Source organism: Poecilia reticulata, linkage group LG16 (assembly GCF_000633615.1).
Source record: "Poecilia reticulata strain Guanapo linkage group LG16, Guppy_female_1.0+MT, whole genome shotgun sequence".
In the NCBI taxonomy this organism is placed as follows: domain Eukaryota; kingdom Metazoa; phylum Chordata; class Actinopteri; order Cyprinodontiformes; family Poeciliidae; genus Poecilia; species Poecilia reticulata.
Genome location: NC_024346.1, coordinates 17,012,271 through 17,026,314, shown reverse-complemented (window position 1 = coordinate 17,026,314; position 14,044 = coordinate 17,012,271). Strand labels below are relative to the sequence as shown.

General features: G+C 40.1%; 1 protein-coding gene across 2 annotated transcripts in view; it reads right to left on the bottom strand.

Moving 5' to 3' along the window:
- znf804b (zinc finger protein 804B) overlaps positions 1 to 13,320 on the bottom strand; it is a 67,734-nt gene extending 54,414 nt beyond the window's left edge. The window contains exons 1-3 of one of the 2 annotated variants that reach the window (XM_008432595.2): positions 13,139 to 13,320; positions 12,780 to 12,849; positions 12,389 to 12,642 (exon numbers count right to left, since the gene is read on the bottom strand). In XM_008432595.2, the coding sequence (XP_008430817.2) occupies positions 12,389 to 12,541 (153 nt within the window). In that variant the 5' untranslated portion in view covers positions 12,542 to 12,642; positions 12,780 to 12,849; positions 13,139 to 13,320. Of the gene's footprint in view, positions 1 to 12,388; positions 12,643 to 12,779 lie in introns of both variants that reach the window. The other variant, XM_017309727.1, reaches the window with a different exon arrangement.
- Positions 13,321 to 14,044: the final 724 nt, after the last annotated feature.

Genomic DNA, 14,044 nt, shown 5'->3' with positions numbered 1-14,044 from the left:
ATTGTCCCAAGTTCATGCCCTTTCCTAGGGGAAACTGAACCTCTGACAAAGTGTGGCAGTTTATTATTCCATATGAGCAGCGTTCATAGAAAATTRTTAGAAAATGATCTTATAGTACAAGATGACTCCATTAGCATTACCTTTTACAGCTAASAAAGAAAGAACCTAACACAATTTCATGAGCAGAATTTTTGACTGTGGCCAGAAGTCAGCTTTTGAGCCAATAAATATTTCCCATGTAATTATATTGGCCAGAAGTAACTAATCTGATTGTTATTTTCTTAGTTTAGCTAACATTTTTCATTCTGTAGGGTTTTTTTTAAATGCCAGAGCTAATTAGAAATCGCTGTTAGAAAGGAAGAGCATTACTGACCAGAGGATTTTGGCAGGTCATATAATCAGGAAATGTTACTGTCGTGATCCATTCTGTCTGATAACACGGTGCACCACGATGGATACTTTTKTTTTACTTCCCGTATTTATCCTCGCTGACATTGTTCAGGCAGACGTGAGTGGTAAACACGTCARTATCTTTACAATACTTTTTCCTTCTGCGTGCATTACGAGTCTGACTGGCAGACGTGACGTATAGTAGCAACTGACCGATTCGCTCACTAAGGCGGCGTCTACATCTGTCTATAGCTGTAGCATTGTTAGCTTGATGCTCGCAACTTCTTGTAGTAACTCAACTACCAGAAACTATTTCCTGGCTGAGCACAAAATGGTTTCTAGGGTGTTCTTATTAGTTGTAGTAAACCATTGTAAAACTTACCTTTGAAGTCAGATTATCAATTTTGGAGTCAAATCGACGRTATTCCTCTTAGCTGTACAATATTTCTCTATCCCCTCTTCGCGGTTCTCCTTCTCTTCTTCTTCTGTTGGGTCAACTGCGCTGTGTCCAAATGGTGTATCACAATAAACAAATGGTGCATATCGCCCCCTGCTGCTTTTGAGCAGTCACAACAGTCACAACAGTCACAACCCATTGTGGTACATAGTGCTACCTACTGTGCAGGAATGACTTGGTGTCGTGACATGTCCATCATCTGGGGGGGCCACTGGGGGGGCCAATCAGATGACTGGGGGGGCACTGGCCCCCCTGGCCCCCCCTCTAGCTCCGCCACTGGTTGTGGGCCTGTTTTGCTTCCATAGATCCTGAGAATCTTTTCATCATAAGCTCTTTTAAATAGAGTGTAACCCCGACTATTTGCAGTTCAATGTTCTCTGACTCCAAATTATTTGAAGAAGCGACTTTTATTTTACTTGACACTGATTGGTTGTGTCCCCTAAGAGCAGAACTAAGGAAGCTCGTACATGTCAGCTGAGTTGGTTCCCGCTTAATGCATATGAAATTATATTGGGAGTTTGAACTATAAAAATTGACAGCTATGTATGTTATAAGCATTTTTACAAGGGGTAAATTGATAAATTAGCTATAACGTTAGCGACCGTGAATACGTAATGTTTGCAGGATACCAGAATAGCAACTACTGCAAGTTTTTTTTTCCCCCAGAGTGATCAATAAAACTGACTATTAGAGTGCTTCCCTGGGAATATGCTGTGCACATGCAAAAATAAAACAGGTGACCACTATTTTTTATTCATAAAGCCACATTTCTCATTATTTACAGGCAAAAAATGCTTTGATTAGACTTGCATCAATATTTTTAGATTACGTTCTTGAGTAAGAAACTCCCTGGTAATGCATTGCATATTACAACCTCAATCTGCAAAAGGATAACTAAATTAAGAATAGTCAGTTTGAACAGTGTGCACAGTAGAGTCTGCAGTGGGTAAGAAATTCATGCAAGAAATACTCTGTGCTTTGACAGATAATAACAAATGAAGTGGATGATCATAGCTGGATATACACAGATGTGCATCAGCCTAAATGAGTAACTTTTTTTTTTAAAACTATAGCAGGTTTCTCTGATATAAAACACACAACACAAGTGATGTAGAGTAAAAATAATAAAATGCATCAAGATAACATCAAAGACGTGAGACTGTAGAGAAGACATTAAGAAAATCAATTGTATAAAAGCTCTGCATATCTGATTAAAAAGGTATGCTTCTTCTTTGTAAAGAAATAAAGACTGAGAGTGTTAAAAAGAGAGAGAAATTAACTCCACTGTTGGAGAAAGGCTCCTTTGACAGAACAAATTCCCCTGGTCTGAGGAACTGCTTATATTCTCTGGTTAGATGACCACAGACCCACAGAAGTGTGAATTTCCAACAAGTCAAAAAGATACTGGGGCACTTGATCTCACAAGGTTAACAATGACACTTTAAAATGATCGCCTGAAATGCACTGGTAACCTTGGAAAAAAATGAAGAGAGATATGTTTTCATTTCTCCGATTAGGGGGTTCACCACAGATTGCCATCTGCTTTCTGTTTACTATTTGCAGGGGGGGTATGACAGAGGTGGTTTGTCTGCTTGTGTTGTCATAGTTTAAAATAATCAATTAAAAGTTGAAAAGGTAATTATTTAACATAATTAAAAGTATTTCATAAACTAAGCTTTTTATAATTATTAACATTTTATGTTGTAAGAACAAGTTCTGGCACAAATATTGCAATAACGATTAAAATATCTTCATCTATGCTACAATTTCTGAACATTTCAAAAAATGTAATAGAGTAGCTTTATATGAAGATCTTCCCAACTATGCTCATCTCCTGATGCCCGATGCAAATTATTTGGGAGGGCCAAACAGAGTATATATGAATCACAACATGAGTTTGACAACATTCTCAACGAAGCACTTTTAGGAAATATGGGATTAATTTAAAGCTATGTCAAATTAAGACTTTAGGCCTGCATACAATCCACAAGAACAAGAGTTTTCTGATCTTGCTTTAAGTTGCAGGACAAACAACAGTGAACGTATTTATCAAGATATGTTATACCTTAGAAGAACTAAAGTGCATCGTATTGCTGAATTTGTCAGAGTAGCCCTGGAAAATAGACAAGGGAGCCAGCAGGGTCAGTTGTCCAGGGCCCACAGGAGATTGAGGAACTCAGAACTATCAAATTAGATCAAAATTACGTTATTGATTCCCAGAGGGATTTTTTAAAATCCAAATAACAGAAACTATAGAAAAAGTACAACTAAGAGTAAAAAAAAGAAAAAGGAAAGTAAATGTAAGTTCCAGAAAGTATCACATGTGCATTATACCACAGACAGTACAATACAAAAAGTCAGATCTAATATCTCCCATCATTGTGGGGAACATTTTTTTTCCTCCAAAATAGGCCTGTTTGGGAATAAAAATGTAGCCTAATATTAATGCTACATCAACCTTTTTATTATTATTATTGTTATTTTATGCATAATTGCCCTTGCAATTATTAAGTATACCCTTGTGTGTGTGTGTCCCCTAGGTTGTATCACCTACACTGTGACTAACGCAACATTTGACTCTGTTCATAAAGCTGCTCCATAAAAAGCTTGGTGAGAGAGAGGGGAAAACATCCAGCCTAAATCTGTCGCTCCATTCTGGGTCAGGCAGCCCCTCCATCACTTTGATATAAGTAAACGATACCAGGTCTGTTACTAGAGGAACACACCTCAAGCCGCAGGTGCAGCCGATCTTCGGTTTGTTCTCAGACAGACCTCCCTCTACTCTGTCCTCTGCTGATAAATCCAGCAGTTGTCTGTCTTCCAGTTGTGAATTTTTGCTACATTTAGACCAGATTTGATCGGAAATGTTTGGAGGATGTTATTTTTTTTTTGTAATTTTCTGTAGATTGACGTTTCTAGGTGCGTCCTCCCCTCTGGCCAAAAATTAAATTAAGATCCAAAATGTTGAATGTATCAATGAGCACTGTTTCTAAGTATGATATAAATACTGGCTTTTTATGAACAAGGGGACGAGTAGTCATTTCTCGTTTGTCTCTAAAAGAGAAACACGCTCAGATTGATTTGCTAGACAAATTATACTTTTCCCTTTTAGTATATCAGTATGCTTAGAGGTGAGCATTGTTTTACAAAAATAAATATGGATTTGTTTATCAGGAAACCTTATACAGATCAACCACCATCTTTATAACAATCTAGATTCAAAAATACAACTATATATGGATGATGTTTAGGATGTTTGCACACCTAGCATCTGCCTCAGGGCACCCTGTGTTGTTGCTGAGAGACTTGCAGGTTACATCACCTCAAACAGCAACTTTTTTTTTTCAAAAGTTATATAACGAAGCACAAACAAACGGTTAGAAAACTTTGTAACCAGAGTGAAAATGTACTAAAATAGAAGGCAAAGCGAGAAAAAAAAAAGCTGACAAGAAGTAAGCAAAGGGAAAACAACTAGAGCAACAGATCACAGACAGCGCCTCTCCTATGGGGGAACCAGTTCACTTATCAAGCAGAGGTTATTATGCTATGAGGCACTAATTAATTCATTAGTTAAATGAAATGCCAATAAAAGCTTGAGAGGGTTTTAATACTGATGCCAACTGTCTCCCCCCCTCCATTCCCTCCCCCCTCTCATCATCCCCTCTCACCCATCTGTCCAAATTATCCACCTTTCTCCCCAACACACACTTGCTTACATGCCATCTCCAAAGCGCTGAGTGTGTGCGGTGATGGAGGACATTAGCCGCGATCAGCAGGAGCACTTTGCAGCGGTCAGCAGGAACGGCGCAGTCACACAGGACTTTAGCATTCAGTAGCACTTACCTGCGCTCTCTCAATCTGTTCCTCCAGGACCCTCTGGCCAAGTTGGTGAGCATGTAAGTGCATTGCCATTAGCCTTTATAAATGTGAGGTGGTGCGGCATTACAGGTGTTGACTGTGAAATAGTAACTACTCATTATTTAGCAGCTGTCTCTGGGCTTTTATGGTTTAAACATTTTCTACCTTTAAAGTCAAGACTTTTTCACTTTGTCGCTAACAGGAGGAAGATTTAATGAATGTCCAGGTTTTCTGCTGAGAGCTTTTTGATACTGATCCTCAATCACTCATAATTATGATTTTAATTAAGAGTGGCAATTAGATGCTCAGACTGCCATGCCAAATGGCCCTCTAGTTGGCTCTGCTTGTTTCTGCTCCTTCATAAGTGGCCTGATATTTGTAGCTTACAACATGACTCACTCTGAACATTGTAGTCTCTTTTGCTGCTGAATAGTTTTTTTCAAGGTAATTGTTTAGGGCATATGTTCAAATGAAGCCTTATTTACATAAACATTGCTTAGCTCCCTTTGGAGCCAATAAGAGCACAACAGAGAAATGCAAAGGGAGAAACACACACGTACACACACAAGCCCATTTCCACTCGCTTTGACACTGTATGACATTATGAATTGAAATCCTCCTCTTCAAGCAGTTGTACTAAAATGTACATCAAACAGGTCTGCGGTGGCAGGGTGGACACAAGGCATGCTAATAGGGAATCTGGTCTTCATTTGACTGAAAAAAATGACATGGTTTTTTAGGGTTTCGTATGCAGAAAAGCATCCATTAAACTATGTGGCTATTATTTGACCAGCTAGCTCTCAAAGAAATACACCAATTTAGTCTTTTGACTACAAAATGCCTAGTGGGAGCACATAGTGTGTTTAAAATAAGAATATGACTGTAGCATGTAAAAGCTGCGATCACTTTGTTTATGTCTAAGCTTATTGTCGAAATGACAAGCCGTAGTCCAGGTAGAAGTGTCACGCCAACCTAAACATCTCATTTAAGTTTCTGGAGAAGACTTTAAACTACTTTAAGACACTTTGGTGATTACAAACAGTTACTTCTAAAAGATATGTTGATTCATAAATCATGTTGATCTCTAGCAAAAGTATTATTTGAATGCCCTTCTATTGGCATTGTTTTCGGTTACACCAAATTTAAAAATTAGACCTCGATGGCTAGATTTGATTACTGATTTCTGCCATTAAACGGAAACTAATTCAAAATAAAACTGTCTAATTACACATAGCCTTTGACTACACTGAAAACAGACACAATTCCACCCCCCGCCCCCACTTTCTAAACTTAAATCTGACCTTTCCAGTTTTAGGTCAGATAGAAGAATGAATTGTTTGCGTAAATCCACAAAAATGAGAGGGGGAAATTGAAGAGACCTTTAAATAAACATGCTTAATATGTTTATCTAAACATTTTATAAGTATTGTTTTGGGTGTCCTTCCACACAGTTTCTAATAGTTTGCTGGTATTTTGACCCATTCCCTCAAACAGAACTATTTTATATGGGACAACTACCGTATTTTCTGCACTATAAGGCGAACCTAAAAACCTTCAATTTCCTCAAAAGCCGACAGTGCGCCTTATAATCTGGTGTGCCTTATATATGGACCAATACTGAGCCACAACAGGTCTAGCAACTACGGTAAGCAGCCGCCGACTTCATTTTCGCCTGTCGAAGAAGAAGCGCGCGGTGCATGCTGGGATAGTTGTCAGAACGCTGGTTTGTTAATAAAGTTTGACTGACCTATCTACCTACCGACCGTCTAGAATCAGGTCGTCTGCAGATCATTTAGCACCACGTTCTCCACGAACATGCTGTGCACGAACGGAGAAGGGTGACCATCGTCCGGCCACGTCCTGGCCCAGTCGCAGAAGGCTCTCCTCGCCGGCCGGAGTCGGACTGTTTTGTTGACATTGTTTATGTCAACAAAGTGGCTTTAGATATTCATCCGGGGTGCTTCGACTAGGGTTACCAAGGGACCAACTCTTTTACATTTAAAGCCGAGGGGGGCAGGGGAGGAGAGACAGAGACTGCGGCGGCAGCGTGTCGGTTGGTCTGTGTTACCCAGAAAGCAGTTGGGCACAATATCGCAACATCAACACCGTGAGTGAAACAATGACTGGGGCAGACTACTATATAAAGTACTCGGGGACCATTTCTTTATTATTACATATCCACATTTGTAGAGAACGGAACAAATTATGTCCAGTATCGGTTCAATACGGGACGGGTGGCAACCCAAACTGTAGCGTCTATTCTGTGCGTCTTATAATGCGGTGCGCCTTATATATGAAAAAAGTTTTGAAGTAGGCCATTCAGTGAAGGTGCGCCTTATAATCCGGTGCGCCTTATAGCGCGGAAAATACGGTACTATTTTTCCAGAGGGACTCCTGGGCATTCCCAAGTCCATCTTGAGTCGTTAAGTCCTTGATCTACCCTAAAGCCTCGTCCATCTGCCTGGGGATGTCGCAAAAATATCCTTATAAGTTGCCCAAACCACTTTGATTGGGTTATATAAATACATCTCTTTTCTGAGCGCCACTATAATAGCTCTCCTTGAGGCAGCGAGCTCTCAACTTGGATATGGCAGAAAATCTTCACATCACCGACTTGGAGGCATTGATTCATCTTTAGGACAGAAAAGTGTGCTTATCCTTGATGGCCCACTTCATCAAATCTAATCAGTAATAATATCTAAGGTCATGCAGACAACACTTTTCAGAGCTGACGCTTTAACTGAGTGAAGAATACTCAAAAGTTAGACCTTTTCAGCTGTCAAGTGTTTAAAAATGAAGTCAGAGAAGAACAGAAAGGTGAATGGGAAAAATCATTATATTTGCACGCCTTTCAACACTTCTAATACACACTGAAACACACACATCTGTGGATTTTAGCCAAATGCATTTCTCCATTTATGCCACCAAAGGGCATAGACTAATATAAGAAAAGTAAAAAAAAAAATGCTCATTACATTAAAATTAATTAAATATTCAATAAATTGCTGACTATTTAAAAATTTTAAACAAATTCAAAATATTAGCTTAGAATTCAATTCCTCCACCATATTTTATCTGCTATGAAACATGGTGCACCTTTGTCCATTCTGGTGGCCAAGACCTTCTGTGCTGCTTTCACTTCACAATTCTTGATGTAAACATGACTGGTGACTTGTGACAACAAAACATTGAAAGTTATGAGTTCAACTGGCAGCAGAGTTCAACTGTCTGTGAAGAAGCAATTGACTTAGTTTCCACCAACACTGATTTGAACTGAATGCAACAATTATGTGCGACAATTGCAGAGAGCTTTGATGTATGAAGAAATGTTCAATATTCTAAACCATTTACTGCTGGTAATTGTTCCCATTTTTAGCGAGAAAAAGTGGGTTTTGTCTCGGAAGAAAGGGTCCAAAGAGAGAATAGTGACAGGAAATGGCTGGCTGCGTATCAGGTTGGATCTGTCTGAAATTAGCAATCCATTGGACCTGAAACAATTCCCTTTTCCAACACCTTTTTCTCTACTATCGCCTCCTGTCGTCCATTAATGCCGACGCCAAGAACAAAGAAATCCTTTAAAGTGTTAATGAGAGTTTGAAGAATGACTCGCTAGCGGTGATTAGGTGATAATATACATACAGAATCCAAAATTTAGACACGTTGCACAAACCTAGAATAATTACTAATTAGTGGTGATAAAGCAGTCATGAGCAAAAAAAAAAAAAAACTTGCCCTTGACACAAAAGAGCACACTCCAGGGAGGCTAGCTAAATAACATACAGAGCACTTTTAACATACACAAGAGAATATGTCCTGGAGTCGGAAAATGGCTGATGTTCAGCACTTATTAGTGTCCAGTATTGTATTGTTTTTTTTTTTCATTCTGCAATATCTTATCAAAAACACAAGAAGTTATCCTTGACAAATCCCAGCAGTGAGATGTTTTGTACTTCAACAAATCAGAGAGCAACTGTCTGTTGCAGCATTTTCCAGAATTGGAGCCACGGCGGTAAAAAAGACACTACTCAGCACGTTTTACCGCCGTGAAAAGATGCATTAAAATCACTCCTCCTCACTTCACCTAAAACAAGAGGTCACTTTTCGACTGCTCGACCACAAGCACAGACTGTTCATCATGTTGACAGGTTCCTGTATCGCACCTTGTCTATGCTAATACAGATAAATCTGAAAGCATCTTTTTTTTTCTTCTACCTTTTGACCTTCCATACCTACCGAGCCGGCATTTTACAAATAGGGAAACTTCCTATATTTACATTTTTGCTTCATTAGCTCTGACAGGTCTTTTGATGTTTCCTAAAACAAATAACACCTGAAAAACATACAGCTTAGAGTGAGCAATTTGTATGAGACATGGCTTAAATTTGTAATTTCATTCAAAGGTCAAATACAGTTGAGCCTGCAATACCCTTGCAGGATGTCAGCATTTTTGTCGAGCAAAGCATAGCAAAGCAAAGCAAAGCAAAGCAAAGCAAAGCAAAGCAAAGCAAAGCAAGGTCAGGCCTTGAACAGAGAATCTTTAGATCCATAGCTCCTTTAAGTATCACATCAATGGTTTTGCTTGATTGCCACTTTTACGTCTTGTGTTTTCTATCTAACAATTGACACTCTTCATGATGAAAATATTATGCACACTTGAGTTAAACACAAGCAAAGGTTGTCAATATGAAATCTCCTTTTGCCAGCCTTTGCTAAGATTTAGTTTTCTTAACACATTTTTGGGATATTTTTAAAATGTGTTCTTGAAAAGTCAGAGCTTTGGAATAACTCTCATTGCTCTTTGAATAACTAATGGCCAATTTGGTTTTTAAATTGTGCATTGAAAAAAAGCAGTAAAGATATTTCTCTGGGTTAGCTGAGAGAGTTTCCTGTAAGTTTAGCAAATGTTGTCATGTTAGAACTATTGACTTTAATTTATTTCAGTAGCAACTGAAAGCAAGAGCAGGAAATCTAGTCAGAGTTCATGGGGAAATGGATGAAGCTAAATACTGGGCAAACATTGCAGAAGACCTTAAGGCTTAACACAAACAAACTTTCATCTTCCAGCAGGAAAACAACTCTAAACACAGTGCAGTACAGTCAAAGCAACTTTTAGAATGGCTTTATCAAAGAACTATTTTCTGTTAGAATGGTCTAGTCAAAGAACTTGTGGCAAAACTTGATATCTGATGTTTACAACCCTCGAAAGAGGAAGCATCATAATCCCCTCGAAAGAGGAAGGCTTTGTTAACTGATACAATATTTAATGTCTACTCTTTATACAGTGTTGGACATAATGGTATAGTGGCACTTTCAGAAATTGAATGCAATAGGCCTTGTAAATGTAAACCTTGCTGTTTTGCTGCAACGGAGCACAGATTTGACGAAAACTGTGGCACATTTTAAGGGAATCCTCATCTCAGAGATGCACCGAGAAGCTTCAAACAACTTTTCCATAAACCTGGGAATTAGCAAACTGTTTGAAAACTTTGCATCCTCCTCTAAATTTAGATGTGCCACTGAGCCACAAGTGTTTAGAAATTTGACTTTCTCTGATAAATTAGGCAGAGAGGAGACACTGTTGCAGGAGCAGCCAAAAAAAAGAAAAAAAAAAGAAAAAAAAGCTTTTGATGTTTTTCCAGTAGATGAAGGAGCCCTGAGACAGGTGATAGGAATGATGAAATTCAAGCACGGGCCCTAATTTGCAGAAAGTGAGATATGCACTGTGCAGTGTGCATCTAAAGACTTGATATGCACCGATGGTCTAACTAGATATCGTTTCCTCGTGTGTGTTTGAGAGAGTGTGCTAAAGTTTGCCGGGATGGTTGTGAATGTGACTTATTGGCGTGTCTCTCCGTCAGTCTGACTGCGCCTCATTCCCATCACACAGTCAATGCGGGCAGAACATGACAGTCTGGTAATAACTCGAGTGTTCACGCACAGACTCGTGCACACGCGCAGTTACACACATACCAGCTGCTTCTTTCCTCCTTTCTCATCAAACTTGTCATCAGCTGTGCCAGTTTGTCTCATCTCACATTAAGAGCTCATGAATAATGTGTGATTACCCAGGACCCTCCGAGAAGCTCCTGGTTCTGCTTGTGACGTACCCAGCAGATTCACGCAAACACACAACTCACCTAAATATACACGGTTCAAAATATCTTGCTATTTTTGGGGGTGGGGGGGTTTCCTTCTTTTGGGCTTTACTCCTCCAGATTTACACCACAGACCACAGATGTGCACGCTGGACACAGTCAAGTTTGGTGGCTAATAGTCCCCATCGACACAAAAAGAGTTTCTTTCTTGCACACACTCGACAAACAATGCAGACCAAAACAATAGACTAGAGGTAATTAGGCCTATTTTTGTCTGCTCAACTCATTTCCTCCTCACAGAAGTAATGTGATTTGACTCATTTAATTCCCAAAGGAGAGGAAAAGGACTGTAGCGGACAATGACTTCATGCTTGACTACACAATTTTTCCTCTTTTTGAAATAAGAATATTCCAGTCTTCTGTCTTCCACCCAAAGGGAGGGAGAAAAAAAACGCAGTTTTATTGCTCGGGAAAAGAAATTATCACTGTTCTCAAAAAAAATTCTCATTTACCCTGCAGCTGTATTAGAGTGTTACTCAGTCTGATGAGCTTTTTATTCTTATTTTTATCTCTCCTACCTTCAGGTAACTAGGAGTTTCTTATGAGGACACCCTTGTGGGGTTCCTACAACTTTTTTTTTTTTAATATCAAAATTACATACTTTTTCTTCATCTTTTTTTGGTTTCTTAGCAAACTTTGCTGTATGAAGTCTATTTTTTACAGCAGTCTCTGTAAAACCCCATTATTTTTCGTATTTAAGAACAATGCGAGTGACAAAAAGTAACCTGAACTGACTTAATAAATTTGACTTAACTTGTAGAATAACTAGGATAAATAAGTTATGCATATGGTTTTCAATCCATAATTTCTGTGCTACAATGCAACTTCAGTGCTTTCTCATAGTATATCTCAAAAAGGTTACTGGGTTTCAGCCAACAATCAAAATCCAACTATTCAGGCAAAACTTGGATAAACAGTTTTGTTTATGACAAAGAAACTTTGGGTTGAATTCTATAATAATAATAATAATAATAATAATAATAATAATAATAATAATAATAATAATAATAATAATAATACATAAATCTTTTCTTTTAATGACCAGCCCAATTTCAAAAATAGGAAAGTGCTTATGAAAAATAAAAATAGCTGGAAGAAGCAACGAAGAAACAAAAGTGCAAACTTAATATGTAACTAGATGTAATTGAAGCTCTACTATGGTCTGAGTTCTGGATATATTTTTAAATTGAGGCGAAATTGTATTGAATTGAACTTACAAGTTCTGAAATAAAGAACTTGTAAGGATGTATAGACAGCACCTTTAGATAACGGGACAGGGCACAAAGTCAGAAGAACATTTACCTTTCCATGTTTCCCCCCTCAATGCATGTTAGAAACCCGACTTTAGCTTACCATGAAACTTCCATCTTTCAGCCCTCCAATTTAAGAAAAGTCAGAGGATGGCCTCACTTACTTACTTTAGAGTACTTTACATGCCCTAGTAGTGAAAAAAAAAAAAGTTTCCCCACAAACAAGACAATAAAACATGCACATTTCCCCCCCCCCCCCACAAAGCATGCTCTCCTACCGGTGAGTCACTGCTTCCAGTTGGACAGAGTGGGCCTCTGAAGACACCCTTGACTCGCCGAAAGTGTCCATTGCTCAGGTGAGTGGAGCTGATAACCAGGTAGTAACACGCACTACACGCCATCCCGGGGGAATCTCGAGGCTTGGGGCCCATTAAACGAGTGGGAGTCGGTTCCTCCTCCACCGATTTGAGATGCGGACGATGCCCGGTCCTGCCCGGGGCTGCTGCAGGTGTGAACGTCTCACTCCAGTTTTCTGACGAGAAGTGGAAAAACGTGGGGCATGACAGCGTTCTGTGGGATAGATGCCTCTACTCCTCGAAGAAGAGGGGCATAAACGAAATAGATGAAGAAAAAAAAAAGAAAAGAAAAAACTAGGTTGTCTTTACTTACCAAACTATTCCGCTGGAGTCTGCGTTTGGCATGCTGTCCGTCGGTCAGGCTGGAATAAATGGGTGAGCGCCTGTGGAGTGCCAGAGGAAAGAGATGGATTCATCCAGGCACACATACACACACACACACACTCTCTCTCTCTCTCTCCTCTTCAACCCTCCTCTCGCCTCCTCATGCCCACTCCACTGTCCAGTCCAGTAAAGTGTAGCCTATAGCTGCGACAGCTCGCAAATCGGACTTCTCAGTGAGGAGAGAAAACAAGGGAAGCAGAGACTCTCCGCAGGTGCGCATTCTTAAATTCCACGCACACCGAAAAGCGACGAACGCTGGAAAATAAATAAATAAATCTCAGAGCCTACTTGTCTAATTCCCCTCTGTATTGATTGGCTTCACAATCAGGTGTCTTGTGAACGAAAATCTGCGGTGCGCGGCGGGAGGGGACGGTAAATCCATCCAGAGGAACAGCCTGGTAGTTATTATCGGGCTCCCGCGCAGGCAGGTTGAAGTGGTTCATTCTTTCTCCAAAACACACACGCACACACTCCTTCTCACCATCTCTCTCTCTGTTTCTCTCTTTCTCTCTCTCCAGCCAGTGTGTGTGTGTGTGTGTGTGTGTTTGTGTGTGTGTGTGTGTGTGTGTGTGTGCTGCTCTGGACCCGATTCCTTTCTGCTGTATAATATACAGCCCCAGTTGAAGCGTGGGTCTGGGATAGAGGGGGATCACTCGGCTCCACGTTGTGCTTGAGTAACTCTCAAACACACCTCCTTGCACACGCCAATTTCTTCCACCAGCATATGTTTTCACCCCCCTCGCCCCCATTGCTTACCATTGCTCGCGCACAAAGAAACTTTTCTCGCCGACATCAGCTCACTGTGTGGCATTCTCTCCCCCCCCCTTATCGGAGTTTGATGCCCTCAATCAAAGCAAACGCGTCACACTGTTTGGGCTACATCCCCAAACTGAGGAGGGGGTGGAGGCAGGGTTCGCTTTGCTGCAGCCTTAGTGATGATAAAAGGGTCTTTTTTTTTTTTTTTCTCGAGCGGGCTGTGTCAAAGAGCAGCTCGGAACCAGCTGCAGCTGAGTCTGTCAGGCTGTCTCGGAGACGGAGATGCATGGCGCTGTTCACCCCAACGTGGTTCTGAAACCGTTCTGCGTGTCACACCCTGCAATTTCAGCCCAGGACTAAAGTTCATTTTGTGCTCACTGTAACGGACAGCTCCGTGTTCCAGGAGTAAAGTAGGTAAAAAAAAAAAAAAAGTCCATC